Source organism: Bos mutus, chromosome 4 (assembly GCF_027580195.1).
Source record: "Bos mutus isolate GX-2022 chromosome 4, NWIPB_WYAK_1.1, whole genome shotgun sequence".
Lineage (NCBI taxonomy): Eukaryota > Metazoa > Chordata > Mammalia > Artiodactyla > Bovidae > Bos > Bos mutus.
In genome coordinates this window covers 21406959-21426184 of record NC_091620.1, presented here as the reverse complement: position 1 = coordinate 21426184, position 19226 = coordinate 21406959, and the positions used below count along the sequence as shown (strand labels likewise).

Sequence of the window (19226 nt, the reverse complement as noted above, 5' to 3'; positions counted from 1 at the left end):
CATACTCTTTCATGTCTCTCCTTTTCTTACTTTTAAATAACCAAAATCTGTGAGTGGGGGGAAAAAAGGCATTGAGAATAGCCATCGTAGTGGAGGCGGGGGGCAGCAGGAGCCTAGACTCTTCCAGCAATAATAAAGAGATATCAAAACACCCCTAAATTATGAGTGGTGTTAAGGACAGGGTGGGAGAGAAACAGGATTGAAAAGGGTAAGGATCAAGGACTTCTTTGTGTTATAAGACCCAGGAGGAAGCCAATAAATTCAGAAGGTACCTCCCAGCTTCCTGTTTGACTCACTGTCCCCACCCCAACATTCAAAACGTGACATATAAGATTTTGGAATAAATACAGGGAAAACACATTATTTTACCTAGGATAAATTTTTTTTTAGTACAGGAAGAAGGGAAAAATATTAAAGTTAACTTAAGCTACTAAAACTCACTACAACACTATGAATATAAAATGCTGGGTAAGAAAATGAACAGTGAATGCTACAACTACATGCAACTGAAATAAAGAAGGTCCTGGCAAATTAATTTTAATGACTGGCCTCTTATATAAGTGACACCTAATAATAAAGGTATAAGACATAAATCTACTATGCACACATAAGAAAGCTTTAAATTCAGAGATTATCATCAGAGAAAGACTGGCTTTTGACCCCAGCTCAGCACAGATGACTATGAGAGGCCAAGCCTCACGCACTCACGTTGGGCAACAGCGCCTTGAATTCGGTAACCCAAGATGATGGCTGCTCTCTGGATGTCTATCTTGTTAATCAGATCTGAAGACTTGACTGCACTGAGTCTCTCTCCATCTTGATCCTCCACAAAGTAGATGAGCTGCACAGGATTGTCATCTCCCTCGAGCCTTGACACATTTACCACCTGAAAGATAACAGAAACCATTAGCATTTTAGAAGCTCACATTTCCAGATGCCCTTTCTTGGGAGCACTCAACCTTGACTGTGTTACCCAGGATTTATTCCTCCTATCCTAATAAGGTCATTACACCACTCCAGATCCCAGAATCCCCAAGACGCTCTCTTGAAGAGAAGAAAAACAGTTAAAATGAAAGCTCCTCTCTGCAGAATAACAAGTGTGCTTTGTTTTGCTCAAAGTCTTCTTTGAGATAAAACAGCAAGGAGGGCACATAGAATACACCAAGTCCAGTCTAGAACTGCTATCAACCAGCTCCAACAGGTCACGGGAGAGTGCTGTTGTCCTCCCAACACCCCTGGTTCTCTGAAACTATTAGTGGTTCTAGCCAATCCTTTCTCAAATCTACTAGCATTTTCTCCCTGTTCTTCTAGGGCAGAGTTTCTCAACCTTGGCACCATTGCCATTTTTGATCCAGATAATTCTTTGATGTGGGACTACCCCAAGTATCATAGGATGTTTAGCAGCATCTCTGCCCTCAACTCACTAAAGGCTGGTAGCAAAAGCCATGTCCTTCCTCACCAGCTGCGAAAACCAAAAATGTTTCCAAACATTGCCAAATGTACCCTGGGGGGCAAAATCATCCCCTGTTGAGAACCACTGCTCTTGCAATAATAAATCTCATTAATTTTTTAATATCCCACTCCCAACAAGAGATAGATCATCCAGACAAGAATCAATAAACAGCAGATTTGAACAATGCTGCAGACCAAATGAACCGAACAAACATACATAGAACATTCCATCTAATACAACACAATATACATTCTTCTCAAGTACACACGGAACATTTTCTAGTGCACATCATATGTTAGGCCATAAAACAAGTTTCAAGGTAGACGTGAGTTTCAGTATGTTGGTGATGGACAGGGAAGCCTGGCATGCTGCAGTCCAAGGGATCACAAAGAGTTGGACACGACTGAGTGACTGAATTGAACTGAACTGAACCAATAAAAAGAGACAGGACTCAAAAACTATAAGTGAAAGAGAAGACATTACATTAGATACCACAGAAACGTAACGGATCAAAAGAGACTACTGTGAACAATTATATGCCTATAGATTTGACAACCTAGAAGACATGGGTAAATTCCTAGAAACATACAACCTACCAAGACAGGACCATGATGAAACAGAAAATCTATTCAGACCAACAATGAGTAAGGAAATTAAATCAGTAATCACAAACTTCCCAGCCAAAAAAAAAAAAAAAAAAAGCCCAGAACTAGATGATTTCACTGATGAATTCTATCAAATATTTAAAGCAAAATTAATGCCAAACCTCAAAATTTTCCAAAAAATTAAAGAGGAGGAAGCATTCTCAAATTGATTGTATAAGACTAACATTATCTTAATACCAAAGCCAGGTATAGACACTACAAGAAAAGAAAACTGCAGACCAATATCTCTAAGAAACACAAATGTAAGACTTTTAACAGTCTTAGCGCACCAAATTCAACAATAAATCATACAATCATATCAACAGATACAAAAAAAAGCATCTGACAAAACTCAACATCTGTTTTTGATAAAAACTCTCAACAAATTGAATACAGAAGAAACATATCTCTATATAGAAAAAATCACATATGACAAATCCACAGCTAACACTGTGCTCAATGGTGAAAGGTTGAAAGCTTTGCTTTTATGATCAGGAATAAGATGAGATTCTCCACTCTCACTACCCCTGTTCAACACAATACTAGAGATCCTAGCTGGAAAAATCAGGCAAGAAAAATAAATAAAAGGCACTCAAATTGAAAAGGAAGAAGTAAAACTGTCTTTGTAGGTGACATGATATTATATATAGAAAACCCTAAAGACTCTACAAAAAAAAAAAAAAAAAAAAAACCTAGTGGAATGACTAAATTCAGTACAGTTGCAAGATATAAAATAAACATACAAAAATCCGTTGTATTTCTATACACTAATAACAAAATACCTGAAAAAGAAACAAACAGTCCCATTCAAAATAGCATCAAAAATAATCAACTATTTAGGAATAAATTTAACCAAGGAGGTAAAGATCTGTATACTGAAATCTATAAGACACTGAAGAAAGAAACCGAAGAATACACAAATAAATGGAAATATATCCCATATTCATGGATCAAAAGAATACTGTTAAAATGGCCATACTATCCAAAGATATCTATAGATTTAATGCAGTCCCTACCAAAATTCCAATGGCATTTTTACAGAAATAAAACAACAATCCTAAAATTCATATGGAACCACAAAAGACCCTGGTGACAAAAAAGCCAAGAATACTCAATGGGGAAAAGAAAGTCTTTTCAATAAACGGAGTTGGGAAAACTGGATATTCACATCAAAAACGTTGAAACTGGACACCATCTATACACAAAAATTAACTCTAAATGGAAACACCTGAAACCACAAAACTCCTACATGAAAACATATGACAAAAGTTCTGTCATTGGTCTTGGCAGTGGTTTTTGGATAAGACATTCAAAGCACAAGCAACAAAGCAAAAATAAATAAATGGGACTACATGTTAACAAAAAAGCCTCTATACAGCAAAATAAGCAACAAAATGAAGAGGCAATCTATGAAATGGGATAAAATATTTGCAAATCATGTATTCAATAAGGGGTTAATATTCAAAATATATTAAGGAACTGATAAAATTCAATAAAAAAAAAAAAACCTGATTAACAAACAAGCATCAGTTCAGTTCAGTTCAGTTCACTCAGTCGTGTCCGACTCTTTGCGACCCCATGGACTGCAGCAAGCCAGGCTTCCCTCACCAACTCCTGGAGCTTGCTCAAACTTATGTCCATCAAGTCAGAGATGCCATCCAACTATCTCATCATCTGTTGCCCTCTTCTCCTCCTGCCTTCAATCTTTCCCAGCATCAGGGTCTTTTCCAGTGAGTTAGTTCTTCACATCAGGTGGCCAAAGTATTAGAGCTTCAGCTTCAGCATCAATCCTTCCAATGAATATTCAGGACTGATTTCCTTTAGGATTGAATGGTTTGATCTCCTTGCAGTACAAGGCACTCAAGAATCTTCTCCAACACCATAGTTCAAAAGCATAAATTCTTTGGCACTCAGCTTTCTTTGGGAAAAAAAAAAAAAACATAGCTTTGACTACACAGACCTTTGTCAGCAAAGTGTTGTCTCTGCTTTTTAATACACTGTCTAGCATCAGGGTCTTTTCCAATGAGTCAGTTCTTCACATCAGGTGGCCAAAGTATTAGAGCTTCAGCATCAGTTTTTCCATTGAATATTTCAGGCTTGATTTCATCTAGGATTGACTGGCTTGACCTCCTTGCTGTCCAAGGGACTCTTAAGAGTCTTCTCCAACACCACAGTTCTAAAGCATCAATTCTTTGGTGCTCAGCTTTCTTTATGGTCCAATTCTCACATCCATACATGAACACTGGAAAAACCATAGCTTTGACTAGATGGACCTTTGTTGGCAAAGTAATGTCTCTGCTTTATAATATGCTGTCTAGGTTGGTCATATTTTTTCTTCCAAGGAGCAAGTGTCTTTTAATTTCATGGCTGCAGTCACCATCTGCAGTGATTTTGGAGCCCAAGAAAATAAAGTCTGTCACTGTTTCCATTGTTTCCCCATCTATTTGCCATGAAGTGATAGGACTGGATGCCATGATCTTAATTTTTTGAGTGCTGAGTTTTATGCCAGCTTTTTGACTCTCCTCTTTCACTTTCATCATGAGGCTCTTTAGTTTCTCTTCGCTTTCTGCCATCAGGGTGCTGTTATCTCCATATCTGAGGTTACTGATATTTCTCCCAGCAATCTTAACTCCAGCTTGTGCTTCATCCAGTCTGGCATTTTGCATGATGTACTTCACATATAAGTTAAATAAGCCAGGTGACAATATACAGCCTTGACATATTCCTTTCCCTATTTGGAACCAGTCTGTTGTTCCATGTCCAGTTCTAACTGTTGCTTTTTGACCTGCATAGATTTCTCAGGAAGCAGATAAGGTGGTCTGTATTCCCATCTCTTGAAGAATTTTCCATAATTTGCTGTGATCCACACAAAGGGTTTAGCAAAGTCAATGAAGCAGAAGTAGATACTTTTCTGGAATTCTCTTGCTTTTGCGATGATCCAACGGATGTAGGCAATTTGATCTCTTGTTCCTCTGCCTTTTCTAAATCCAGCTTGAACATCTGGAAGTTCACAATTCACATACTGTTGTGAATTCACAATTCACTGGCTTGGAGAATTTTGAGCATTACTTTACCAGCGTGTGAGATGAGTCCAACTGTGCAATAAATAATTTGAGCATTCTTTGGCACTGCCTTTGTTTGGGACTGGAATGAAAACTGACCTTTTCCAGTCCTGTTTTTCAGCCACTGTTGAGTCTTCCAAATTTGCTGGTGTATTGAATGCAGCACTTTCACAGCATCATCTTTCAGGATTTGAAATAGCTCCACTGGAATCCCATCACCTCCACTAGTTTTGTTCATAGTGATGCTTCCTAAGGCCCATTTGACTTCACACTCCAGGATGTCTAGCTCTAGGTTAAGTGATCACACTATCATGGTTATCTGGGTCATTAAGATCTTTTTTGTATAGTTCTGTGTATTCTTGCCACGTCTTCTTAATATCTTCTGCTTCTGTTAGGTCCATATCATTTCTGTCCTTTATTGTGCCCATCATTGCATGAAATGTTCCCTTGGTATCTCCCTTGGAAACAAATGGGCATAGGATATGAATAGATATTTTTCCGAAGATACACAAATGGCCAAGGGGTTCATGAAAAGGAACTCAATATCACTAACTATCATGGAAATGCAAATCAAAACCACAGTGAGATATCACCTCACATCTATTAGAATGACTTATCAAAAGCATAGGAGATAAATGCTAGTGAGGATGTAGAGAAAAGGGAACCTTTGTGCACTACTGGTGGGAATGTAAGTTTGTATAGCCACCATGGAAAATAGTGTGGAGGTTCCTCAAAAATTTAAAACTAGAACCAGTATATGATCCGGGAGCTCCACTTTGGAGTACATATCCAAAGTAAATGAAATCACTGTCTTTGAAAAGATATCTGCACCCCAAGTTCACTATATTCAACAGGCAGGACATGGAAGTAACCTAAGTGTCCATCTATGGGCAAATGGATAAAGAAAATGGGACATGATACACACACATGCATGTACACACACAATGGAATATTACTTATCCAAAAGAAGCAGAAAATCCCATCATTTGCAACTATATGGGATGAACCTTGAATGCATTACGCTAAGTGAAGTAAGTCTGACAAATACTGTATTATCTCACACTTGTGGAATCTAAAAAAGTCAAACTCATGGAAAGAGTAGATTGGTGATTGCAAGTGTGGAGGGGAAGAGAAATGGGGTGATGGTGGTCAGAGAGGGTACACTTCTAGTCATCAAGTTCTAGGGATCTAATGTATAGCATGGTGACTACAGTTAATAATATTGTACTGCATACTTGCTGCTAAGAGAACAGACCTTAAAAGTTCTCACCACACACACACAAAAATATGTGAGCCATGGATGTGCTAACTAATCTTACATTAGTAACTGTTTCACAATGTATATATAAATCAATGGAGAAGGACATGGCAACCCACTCCAGTATTCTTGCCTGAGAAATCCCATGGATAGAGGAGCCCCCTGCAGTCCATGAGGTCACAAAATAGTTGGATGTGACTTACCAAGTAAACAACGTGCATAAAGCATATCATCATACTGTACACTTTAAATTCACACAATGGTATAAGTCAGTTACTTCACAATCAAGTTGGAAAAAATCTCATAAATTCACTATCTGCTGGGTCAAACAATACTTTGATTTGTCCCCAAATTTGTATCTCTCTGGTGTTAACAGGGAAGTCCTGTTACATCAGTACTTCAGAATCTAGGACACTTGATATATCACAGTTTTGCATAAATATAGCTTTCTATTTTGTTTCTATTTCTCTTAGTAATATGCAACAACTTTATGGCCCCTTCAGACTCCAGCAAAATAGTGGACTGACATTCTGAGAGAATGATCAACGGTAACCCCAAGCCCTCTATTTTAGACACATAATTTGAATGTTTGGTCTCTACATTTGCCATTGGCAAAACGTAGCTGCTACTTTTCTAGCCACAATACAGAACTGTAATAGTGCCCTGTGCTCTGGACATGGCTGTTGGCCTCTTTCTTCACCACTGGAAACTTCTGGCAAACTTTGGGCTGCTATTTCATGATTTCATTGTGAACGCCTACTTCCAGATCATGTATAAAGATCCTTAACATAGGTCCAAACTCCCATCCCTGGAGAACCTATTCTTTATACCTCTCATCTTAAGAATGGCTCACCTGTTCAGCCCTTCATTTGCTGTTTCTAGGCTAGTTCCTTGACCACTTCTGCTCCCTAACCACCTACTTCCTCCCCCAGAACTGTGCTGTAGTAGCTGATTTTCATTAGCCTTTAGGATGGAATACTACAAAGGGCTACTGAAACACAATAGATTATATCCCCCTGCCTGTCTACCTACGTGCCTATTTATTCCATTTTAAAGTTTGGATAAGTTTTAGAAATGCTTCTTCTTGCAGAAACCATACACCTAAATATCCAGTGACATCTACCTTGATTAAAAATTCTACATGCTTCTCTAATCTGAAAGTAACAGTCTGTAAAATCTAATCCCAACATCCTTTCTAGATGACTTCTTATCAGATTCATATCTGAAATCCATAAAACCAGGCTGTGACAGTCATCATTTGGGGCAACACTTTCTATTTTATTTTAAAAAAATATTTTCTGATTAAAATCACATATTCAACCATACAAATTATATGCTCATTGGAGAAATTTTGAAGAACAAGAAAAATAAGGATAAAGAATATAACAAAAATCACCTGAAACTCAATCAACCAAAGAAAATCATTGCAAATATTTTGGCATATCCCCTGTCACTTTTTTCATAATATGTACATTAATATTTGGATTACATTGCATATATTCATTTGTAGCCTCTTTTTACTTGAGCTTTTTTCTATATTTCCTCACTAATTAAAAAAAAATGATAATGGGACATTCTAACATAAAGATTTCACTACTGTTTATTTGCCCATTCTCTAATTGCTGGACTTTGAGTTTGTTTTAATATTTTCACTTTTACACATTATGTTTTTTTTTTTAATTTTAACACCAAAAATACTTTGTGTTGAGGTATAGCAGATTAACAACATGGTGGTAGTTTCAGGTGAAAAGGCACTAAACCATACATATAAAACATGAATCCATTCTCTCCCAAACTCCCCTCCCATCCAGGCTGGCACATAACATTGAGGAGAGTTCCATGTGCTATACAATAGGGTCTTTACACATTATGTTTTTTTCTTTTTTTTTTTAATTAAATTTATTTATTTGCTTTATAATATTGCGTTGGTTTCTGCCACACATCAACATGAATCAGCCACAGCATTATGTTTTGATGAAAAGTCCTGGTTGTACATAAATCCTTGCCTACGTCTCCATGTTTGGTCACTCTAAAGTGGAAGACATGGAGGGTATGTTTTCTAAGCAATTTATTAGATGGCACCATTAGCCCAGGATGACTTGGTTAACTTTCACAGATTCCACATTTCTATCTTAGGGAACTTACACAACTAATAAAGCATATCATTATGGAATTTTATGGTCCTCTACAGCTATTTTATGTGCATAAATTAACCTCCACCCAGACCTTGAGGTCTAAGAAGCCAAGGCTGCCAAATAAGGTAAGGCTTTTTATGTTCATTTTTATTCTTAGTATTATAGTTATTTGTTTAATATTGCTCTCATTTTTTTTTTTTTTTTAGTTTTTTAATTTCTCCATATTCTATAGCATCTGGCAAAGTAACTAGTTTAGAAACCTAACAACCACCTTTCTGGGAGGGAAAATAAAGTGCAACATATACAGGGGAAAACTTGGTAAAAGAGCTGAGGGATGATGGTGATGCCAGTTCTCAGCAAAATGGCCAGCTCCCCACCCAAGTGTCAGCTTCATATCTTTCTCTCTAAAGCCTCTAAACCACCAGCCTCCATGTCTCTGCACGCTGGGGTTTCACCCTGGCTTCTTGTCTCTGAAATGACATAGCTCTATCTCCCATTTCCCTAGCTTTAAAAGTCAGCATTTGGTAAAGACGAAAATCCAAAATAACGTAATTCATATCGAGATGGGAATTAATTACAGCCTCAACCCCCAACTCTGAGTATGTGCATTTTTAAATGGGTCACTTTTCAATTCAAATGGATCTGTCATTGCAACCTTTCTACCAGTTTATGTAGTGAAGACAACTTGGGTAACAAGAGACAATCAGGGCTGGCGGGAGGTGAGGAAGACAGAGTGCTGGAATAGAGGACAGTACGTTTTCCTCTTTCCCATCTCTCAAGGTCTCTCACAGCTGAATGATTTATCTCTACGATGCTATCAATAATGTGTACCATTCCATAAAATCAGGTCATCCAATGGCAATCCACTTATACATTCTTTTGCTGTGGTCCCCACAAGGCCATTTGCTGCACTGACCACTTATTAAGGACTCGGGAAATATCTGTCCAGACTCTAGCGGAACCGAAATCCTGACACATTCACTGCTGCTTAAGAGAGCAATCAGTCTATTTATCAACACTTTTCTCCTGGCATTTTCCATTTGCGTGAAAACATGGCCCATTTTTAGATGGCTGCTCTCTCCTTCCCCTCCCTCCTCCTCTGGCCTTCTTACCTGCACCATGTTGTTCCCAGCAGTGATGGTGGCCCTTCTCCACATCCGCCTTCTGGTGGAAACTTCACTGAGCAGCTGGGCCAGCTTGCGCTCCATCTCAGCTTGAAACACTTCATTCTGGAGTTGCTTCTCAACAACACCCAGGAGGACTACATTTAAGGTGAAACACACACAGGCCCCCAAACAAGTTAACAGTGGAGAGGAAAGAGTGTGTATAAAGGAAATTAACACGGGCTTACTATAAAATGCCAATCCCTAGGAAGGAGACATTAAAGGGGGAAAGAGGGAAGACGAACGGGGTGTGAGAGAGCCTCAGGGAGGGTAGGTCATGGGTCTTATCTCTAAAGTTCACAAAGACTGGTAGCCAGAAGTTCCAGGAGTTCAGCAATGCAGGGGCTTTGGAGCTAAGAGCTCCTACACAAGATCAAATGCTTTGTCTGCACTGATTCAAAATTTCTGTAAATGGTCTGAACTCATATTCTATCTTGAGATTCAGACTCATTAACTGACTTGAGATAAGGAGGCCTGTCTTCAGACATCTGGATTATCTAAACAGACAACGGCTTCTCAGCATGGTATAGAAGAAAAAAGTGAGTTTTTCAGCCAAAACTGGCTCACATCCCCTTTGAAATAGGACCACATGCAAGTCACTTAACCACTAGGAAAATTATTTCAAAAATAAGGCCACTGTACCATGCAAAGAGGTGGGACCTTTATCAGACATCATGCTGTACATGAGCAACGAGAACTTTCAGGGTCCAGGAACCTGTCCATAGTGATGATCCCCACTTTGCAAGCTTCCTCCATGACCAGTGAGGTACCAGGCTGCTCCCACACTGTCATAGGCTGGGCATCTTTTACTCTTTTGTGTCCCAAGTTAGAAAGCCTTTATTTGCAATTCCACGGCTATGAATATCTGATCCAGGCCCACAAGACTTTAAAACATGCTTCTTAACTGCTCACCAAGTTACCTTATTTGTCCTTATCAAACCAGACATATGAGGCTTTTAGGGGAAAAGAAGAGAGCCTTGCTTTGGAACCTTGTCCTGTTCTGGTCAGAAGATTGTCAATTTCTGTTAGACTTTGTCCTGGACTTGACATATGAATTTTAAAGAAAGCCAATCCTTTCTGTGCCATAACTCAGTGGGACATATTCTCGTGGTCAAATCTGAATCCCTTTTCTCATTCATTCTTTTGCCAAGAATCTAAGGTACATGTTGCCCTGAATTTAGGATTCAGAAACAGGAAAGGCAGTGTCCCTCTCAATATACCAGCACAGGCTTCTTCCTCTTACAGTTTCTCAAAACATTATGTAAGTTAAACATACCTGTTCTTACCCAGGAGGACTTCAACAGCTGAGATAAGTTGAGCTGCGGGTACTGGAAGGCTATAAGAAGGAAAGAGTTAGAAAAGGAGAAAGATCTGTTAAAAAAAAAAGTTTGCAACAGTCAGAAAGGTGAGTGTTCTAGGGAGCGAGGGATAAAGTCACAATATGCCATCTCTCCTTCACTAATCAGCTCTGTCTGTGGGCGCAAGGCTAGAGTGCCAGGCTGGGGTGAAGGCAGAGACAGTGACAGGGTCCTGAGCACATCAGCCTCTAGGAGAAAGAGGAAGAAAAGGAAAGAAAGGGCGACATCATGGGACACTGTTTCACAGAGCTCACCCATAAGCTCCCCTTGAAATGTCACAGTTTCAAAGCAACCAGCTTTCACTCCGTGTTCCTCAGAGCCCTGGAAATTCCCAGCAGTGACTCAGCCAGGGTAAAGTGACCCAATGTCTGGCATACCTATTAGTTCATCCATACCTGCACAATATATCACTGAAAGCTGCTATTCGTAAATAACAATTTCATCCCTGTCTACTTCTGCATTTTACAAGTTATTCTTTTTCATTTAATTAACACTACACTAAAATACGATAAGGGTTTCCCAGGTGATTCCCAGGTAGCTCAAATGCTAAGGAATATGCCTGCAATGCGGAAGACCTGGGTTCGATCCCTGGGTCGGGAAATCTCCGGGAGGACAGCATGGCTACCCACTCCAGTACTCTTGCCTAGACAATCCCATGGACAGAGGAGCCTTGCAGGCTACAGTCCATGGGGTTGCAAAGAGTCGACACAAATGAGTGACTAACACACAAAACACAGTAATAATCATTAAGCCATTTGGCTGTTCCATTCTGAAAAAGAATTTGATATCTTTCTTTCCCCTTAACTTCAACTCTGGAATCTACTGTTTTTTTGAGGTAAATATTTCCCCTATCCTGACTCCACTCCCTTTGTACCGTGAACTGAACTGTTTCCACCAGGAAGGAAGGTTTTGGTGGTTTTCATTTCTGTTTCTTTTTTCTTCTTAAATGTACACACAGTAAACCTTGGTCTTTTTGCTGCATATGTAGGTTGGTGCTGTATATTTAGGACTTCCCTGGTGGCTCAGACGGTAAAGCGTCTGTCTACAATGCAGGAGACCCGGGTTCGATCCCTGGGTTGGGAAGATCCCCTGCCAGTCCAGGACTATTGCCTGGAAAATCCCATGGACAGAGGAGCCTGGTAGGCTACAGTCCATGGGGTCACAAAGAGTCGGACACAACTGAGCGACTTCACTTCACTTAGGTTGGTGCAAGCATAATTGCGGTTTTGGACCATGATTTTTAATTCATTATAACTAGGCTCAAACACATCTTTATTAATCAAAATAGGAATCATTACAATCAATACATCTTTGCCAATGAGAAATGTTTGTTTATTCCTGTAGTGTGAAAACCCATGCTTCAGGATCTGATGAACTCTTGGAAAGCATTTTCTGCGTCCTGCTAGTGGTGGAAGCATTTTCTCTGCAGAAAGTTGTCAGGATGCTTGAAGAAATGGTAGTCGGTTGGCAAGAGGTGAGGTGAACATGGCAGATGAGGCAAAACTTCATAGCCCAATTCATTCAACTTTTAAAACATTGGTTGTGTGACATGTGGTCAGGTGTTGTTGTGGAAAAGAACTGGGCCCTTTCTGTTGACCAATGCTGGCTGCAGGTGTTGCAGTTTTCAGGGTATCTCATCAATTTGCTGAGCATACTTCTCAGATGGAATGGTTTCGCCAGGATTCAGAAAGCTGTAGTGGATCAGACCACCAGCAGACCACCAAACAGTGACAATGACCTTTTTTGGTTCAAGTCTGGCTTTGGGAAGTACTTTGGAGCTTCTTCTTGGTCCAACTGCTGAGCTAGTCATTGCTGGTTGTCGTATAAAATCCACTTTTCATCCCACGACACAATCTGATTGAGAAATGGTTCACTGTTGTTGTCTAGAATAAGAGGACACTTCAGATGACAATTTTTTAAAAATTTTCAGTCAGCTCACAAGGCACCCACTTATCGAGTTTTTCCACCTTTCCAATTTGCTTCAAATACTAAATGACTATAAAATCGTTGATGCTGAGTTCTTCAGCAACTTCTTGTGTAGTTGGAAAAGGATCAGATTTGTTGATGGCTCTCAACTGGCCATTGTCAACTTCCGAACTATGTTCCTCATCTTCAAGGCTTTCCTCTCCTTTGCAAAACTTCTTGAACCACCACTGCTCTGTACATTCATTAACAGTTCTTTGGCCAAATGCTTTGTTGATGTTGCGAGTTGTCTCTGCTTTACAACCCATTTTGAACTCAAATAAGGAAATCACTCGAATTTGCTTTTTGTTTAACATCATTTCCATAGTCTAAAATAAATATAAAATACACAGCCAGTAACAAGTCACTAGCAAAAAAAACATAAAGTGAGAAATGGGCATTAAAACGATGTACAACATAACCAAATTTATTTAAGAAGGTATTCCGATATCAAATGGCAAAGTTCAACAATGCAAAACCGCAATTACTTTTGCACCAACCTAATAGTTTTATGGGTTTTGACAAGTGCATAGAGGTGTATAACCACCACCATAATATACAAGACACTCTCATCACTACCCCCTCCCCCTACTCCAAGCCGCTTTCTTCACATCCTTCAGCCCTGGTAACCACAGATTTGTTACTCGGTCCCTCTGGTTTCACCTCTTCCAGGACTGGTATAATCCTGGATAGCACCCTTGGCTCTCTGAAGAGAATAACAAAGCAAGCCTCGGGGCAGAGGAGGGCTCTGGAGGCCCACCCCCGCGTGATTTGAGAAGCTCCAGTTTCATCTGATTTACATTCTGGATTTCTTCTAGCTATTCTGTTTGAAGAAGTCCACCAACGCAAGCATTCGCAGCCACATTCCCCGGGAGAGCACCACTCACGTTCAGCGATCTGCAGCACCGGGTACCCCAGGTAGAAACTGAACTCCACCACGCTCAGGTTTCTGAGCAGCTCGCTCACTTCAGATCCATTTAGAAACCCCTGCGAGCCTCTGACAGCAAAGACGATGTTCACTGGGCCCCGGCGAGGAGCCAGCCTCGAAGATCCCACAGTGATATTCAAGATCTGAAAGAAAGCAATTGGAATAAGATAAATTAAAACATCTAGCTCAAGGCCTGACTATGATTTCTCTCTCACAATTTCCCTCACCAAATTTTTTTTTAAGAATATTTTTAAAGGAAGAATAATTGGCTTCACAACCAGGTTCCCTTTTGTAATAATTTTAAACCTTCAGTTTATTGAAAACATTTTTTACATTAAGTAGAGAACTGAACACATACATGTATTTATAGTTTCTCCCCATTTCGTTCCCACCCCAAATCCCACTGAAATAATAATAAGATGAACAAAGGGGAATAAATCTACAAAGACACCGAGAAAAGAAGAAAACCAGAGATTCTGTCATATTACTGGAAGCTGGAGGCAGGGTGGGAATCATGTTGATACAAACCAGAACAGAGGGAACCAAGACCCCAAAACACACACATGCAGAGACCACAGTGGACTGAGAAGGGTCTCCTCCAGAGGCCCCAGGAGGCCTCCTCCCAGAGATCTGCAGGAACTGAGACCAAAGTGGGCTGCAGGACAGCCAGTGGGGTCACTAGGTAAAGACTGGGTGATTCAGATATCTCCCACCCCTCTCCCTTCCCATGTCACACCCAGGCCAAGTCGGAAGGGCTAGCAGCCCCAGGTTCACCCCAGGAAGCTGAAGAACTGCTCCCTGAGGAAGATGAGCTCCTGGTCTGAGAGGGCCCAAGACCTGTTGTGGGGCAGCCTCTAAGCAGGAAGGTGGATGAAAATAACCACAGTGCACATAAGAGACAAAGAAGGAAAAAGCATGAAAGAAGGAACTGTTCTGCCATAAAAAATACATCAACACACCCCATCCCCAGGATACAACCTCCTCATCTCATACGACTGTTGCCTGCCCCTGACCACATACTGCCCGGTACCCAGGGCTCCAGTGAACTCTCCTATCAGGAGAGAGGGCTGATGTAGAACAAGGTCCTAAAACCACCTTCTTCCTCATTCCTAAAGACAACCACTAACAGTCAGCAGATGTTTACAGAAAACTAATAGCATGAAAGTGAAGACCCAAGATAAACACAGAACAATGGCAAAGAATGCAGAGAAAACTTAGGACATGGAAGACAACTGATTAAAAATTCTAATTAACATCCTCAGAAACTTCCAAGGGACTCTTGTAACATCATTCAAGACAAGCCTGCATTATTATAGGAAGCCTGCAATGAAACAAAGAGCAAATAACAATGAAAAACAAATGACAGCTAAAAGAAAATTCAATAGAGGAAATGAATAACGTAATGAAGACTGAAGACACAGCTGAAGACTACATCAATAACTAGGAGGACAAGATTTAAAAATCTGTAAAAGCAGGGAATTTCAAAAACAGGTAGAGGGACTTCCCTGGTGGTCCAGTGGTTAAGAATCCACCTTCCAATGCAGGGCACTTGGGTTTGATTCCTGGTCGGGGAACTAAGATCCCACATGTCACAGGACAATGAAGCCCGTGTGCCTCAACTCCTGGGCCTGCCTGTGCCACAACTAGAGGGAAGCCCTCACACTGCAATGAAGAGCCTGCATGCCACAACAAAAGACCCCGCATGCTGCAACCAAGACCTGACACAGCCAAAACTACATAAATAAATATGAAAGAGAGAGAGAGAGATGGAAAAAGTAAGAAATATGCATGGGGGATCCAGGACCACCAAGATCTTTTTAACATGAATTTGAAAAAGAAAAAACAAAGAATATGGAGGAATAAACATCAAAGAAATGTAAAAACAGCTGTTTCCATGTAGTACAAAGCCTATTCTTTGATTAGCACTATATTCTGTTCATACAGTGAAGCACTGTATTTCATGGTATTCCATAAAATGAAACTCCAGTGTATTCAAGCATTCCCCTCATTGGATATTTAAGTTGATACTGTTCTTTTTTAGAACATTCTTACATTTCCCACGTAGGCTCATCTCTCTTCAGCTCACCATATCTGAGCTCCCTGGTTATTGCACCACTCTGCAATCTTTCAAATATACTTAGCCTACTCACACTCTGTGGGCTCAATGCCATGGAAAGAGATGCTCTCTAATCCATGAGAACCGAATCTCCTCTGCTGGAGGGAATTAGTAAGAGTGAAGTGTGTCTGAAACTAAACATTAAGAAAGGGGTTCTTCTTTAAAAGATAAAGCATCTTGTTCTGCACTCAAGGCTGTTCTCACCTGCACCGTGAGGTTATACCTCCCCTGGTGGTGTTTTCTCACTTCTGAGAGAGCTATCATCAGGCCTTTCTCGATGCGCTGGGTGAAGTTGCAGAAGCCGGTGTCCACACTTTGAGGCACAAACTGGAGTACTGAAAAAAAGGACAGCAACACAGTCCCCTGAACTAGGCATTTCTTCAGTATTTAAAATGAGGAGAGGGACAAAACAGTGTCTAAATCAACGAACTCTGTCCCACAGTACACAGTTAAGTTCTATAAAATTATTATCTTACTGAAGGATAGTTGATGTACATGATTATGTAAGTTTCAAGTGTACAACCTACTGATTCACAGTTTTTGAAGGTTATATTTCATTTATAGTTATAAAATACTAGCTATATTCCCTGTGTTATACAATATACCCTTGTAGCTTATTTATTTTATATATAGTAGTTCGCGCCTCTTAATCTCTCACATCTATACTGTCCCCACCCTTGGTTCTCTCTGCTTGTAAACACTAGTTTGTTCTCTATGAATCCATTTCTTTTCTATTTTATTCACAAAGACACAGTATTTGTCTTTCTCTGTCTGACTTAACTTCACTTAGCATAATACCCTCTAAGTCCATCCATGTTCTTGCAAATGGCAAAATTTTCATTCCTTTTTATGGCTAAATAGTATATAAATATATAGGGATTCCCAGGTGGCTCAACAGTAAAGAATCTACCTGCCAATGCAGGAGACACAGGTTCAAACCCTGGGTCAGAAAGACTCCCTGGAGGAATAAATGGCAACCCACTCCAATATTCTTGCCGGGAAATTCACACGGACAGAAGAGCCTGGCAGGTTACAGTCCATGGGTTTGCAAAGAGTCCGACATGACTGAACATCACCATTATATATATATACACACACACATACATATCACATCTTCATCCATTCATCTGTTGACAGGCACTTGGGTGCTTCTATGTCTTGGGTTATTGAAAAAAATGCTGCTATGAACACTGAGGTGTATGTGTCTTTTTTAATTAGTGTTTTCATTTTTTTGGATACACATCCCAGAGTGGAACTGCTGGGTCATATGGTAGTTCTATTTTCAGTTTTTTGAGAAACCTCCATACTGTTTTCTGTAGTGGCTGCACCAATTTACATTCTCACCAACAGTATACAAGAGTCCATGATGTATTATTTACATATATCATATCATGGAAATGTGGAAAGCCAACTGTCCCAAAGGACTACATGCAATGTGAAGGTGACTCATACCATCTTAAAATGGAAAAATACCTAAGATAATAACTGGGGCATCAAAAGATACAACACTGAAACATTTGAAATATAAATAAATTCACTAGTGATGAATTCTTAAGTATGTATGGGTGAAATGACATGGTATCTGATATTGTTTTAAAACACTCTAGCTTCCTCAAAAAAGTCTCTGTGAGATAAACAAAATTGGAAAAATGTTTGTATGCACATATGTGGGCTAATTACAGTATTCTTTCTACTTCTGTATGTTTTTAAAAGTCCATAATAAAAATTTAAATGACATTAATGAATTACTGTTAATTTCAGGGGGTGTGACAATGATATTGTGAATAGAAGTTTGTATGTATGCATATGTATGTTTTATGTGTGTGCATATATGTTTAATAGTCTTATCTTTTAGAGGCACAGGCTGAAATATTTATGAATGAGATGACAAGAGGCCATATCAAAATAACGTGAGAGGAGGGGGTTTATCTGAGGACAAAGATGTAACAAAACTGGCTAGGAGTTGAAAACTGTTGTGTGTTAGTCACTCAGTTGCGTCTGACTCTTTGCAACCCTGGGAACTGTTCCTTTGTCCCTGGGGATTCTCCAGGCCAGAATACTAGACCGCGTTGTCATGCCCTCCTCCAGGGGATCTTCACAACCCAGGAGCTTCCCAATCCAGGGCTTGAACCCAGGTCTCCTGCATTGCAGGCGGACTCTTTACTGTCTGAGCCACCAATTGTTGAAGCCATACAATGAGTAACTAGGGGTTCATTATATTATTCTGTGCACTTTTATATAAGCTGGAAATTCGCCATCATTATAAAGTTTTTTGAAATTCTGAATAACAAGTTTTGACACAATCCTCCCCAAACTATTTTAAAACATAAAAAAATGAAATGAAATTCTATTTACAAATCAGAACAACTATACTTAAGTCTTCGTACCTGTTTGAACTTGGAACCTGGACTCTGGCACAAGGAAGGAGGGTTTCACAGCCAAGATTAAAGGAGTTTGGTCTCGTACAAGTTTACTATTTATAAGTACATTGATGACAGATATTGCCGTGTAAACGAAGGGACCAGATGTTACCAGAAAAGTGAAGTCAGCAAATAGTTCATAAACCTATAAAAATAAAGACAAAAGACATTAATTAGAAAATTTGAGGGTAACATTACCCAAACTAAAGGAAGTTGTATTGAGTAGAAAAATAACAAAGTTAGAAAAATAATTTTAAATGAAGGGGTATGGTTTCAGAGATAATTAAAATTTTATTTTAATTTATTTTATTTTAATTATTCACATATCCATCAAATTTCTCAACAAAAGCACAAAATTACAAGAGCAAGGACTGTGAAAAAGAAGAATAGTCAATAACAGGAACCAAATAAGGAATTCAGAAAAATTCAAGGTGTTTTATTGTATTTAACCCACGTAAAAAGGAGCACTGACTCTATTAAGCAGAGCTATCCACAAGAAATATGTGAGCCACATATGTAATTTTTAAATTTCTAGTAGCCACATTTAAAAATATAAACAGGTGAAATTAATTTTTAAAACATTTTACTTAAACCATATATGAAATATCATCTCAATTGTAGGCAATGCAAAAACATGATTAATGAGATATTTTGCATTCCCTTTTGCACTGAGTCTCTGAAATCTGGTGTTTATTTTGCATTGACAGCACATCTCACTCAGGACAAG

The 19226-nt window shown here is 39.4% G+C and overlaps 1 protein-coding gene across 1 annotated transcript in view; it reads right to left on the bottom strand.

Moving 5' to 3' along the window:
- Nucleotides 1-19226, bottom strand: part of KIAA1549 (KIAA1549 ortholog) — a 126329-nt gene that overhangs the window by 55704 nt on the left and 51399 nt on the right. Inside the window, exons 4-9 of the mRNA XM_070369200.1 lie at nucleotides 18467-18644; nucleotides 16284-16414; nucleotides 13923-14106; nucleotides 10992-11051; nucleotides 9665-9813; nucleotides 709-886 (exon numbers count right to left, since the gene is read on the bottom strand). Coding sequence (XP_070225301.1) covers nucleotides 709-886; nucleotides 9665-9813; nucleotides 10992-11051; nucleotides 13923-14106; nucleotides 16284-16414; nucleotides 18467-18644 — 880 coding nt within the window. The remainder of the gene's footprint in view (nucleotides 1-708; nucleotides 887-9664; nucleotides 9814-10991; nucleotides 11052-13922; nucleotides 14107-16283; nucleotides 16415-18466; nucleotides 18645-19226) is intronic.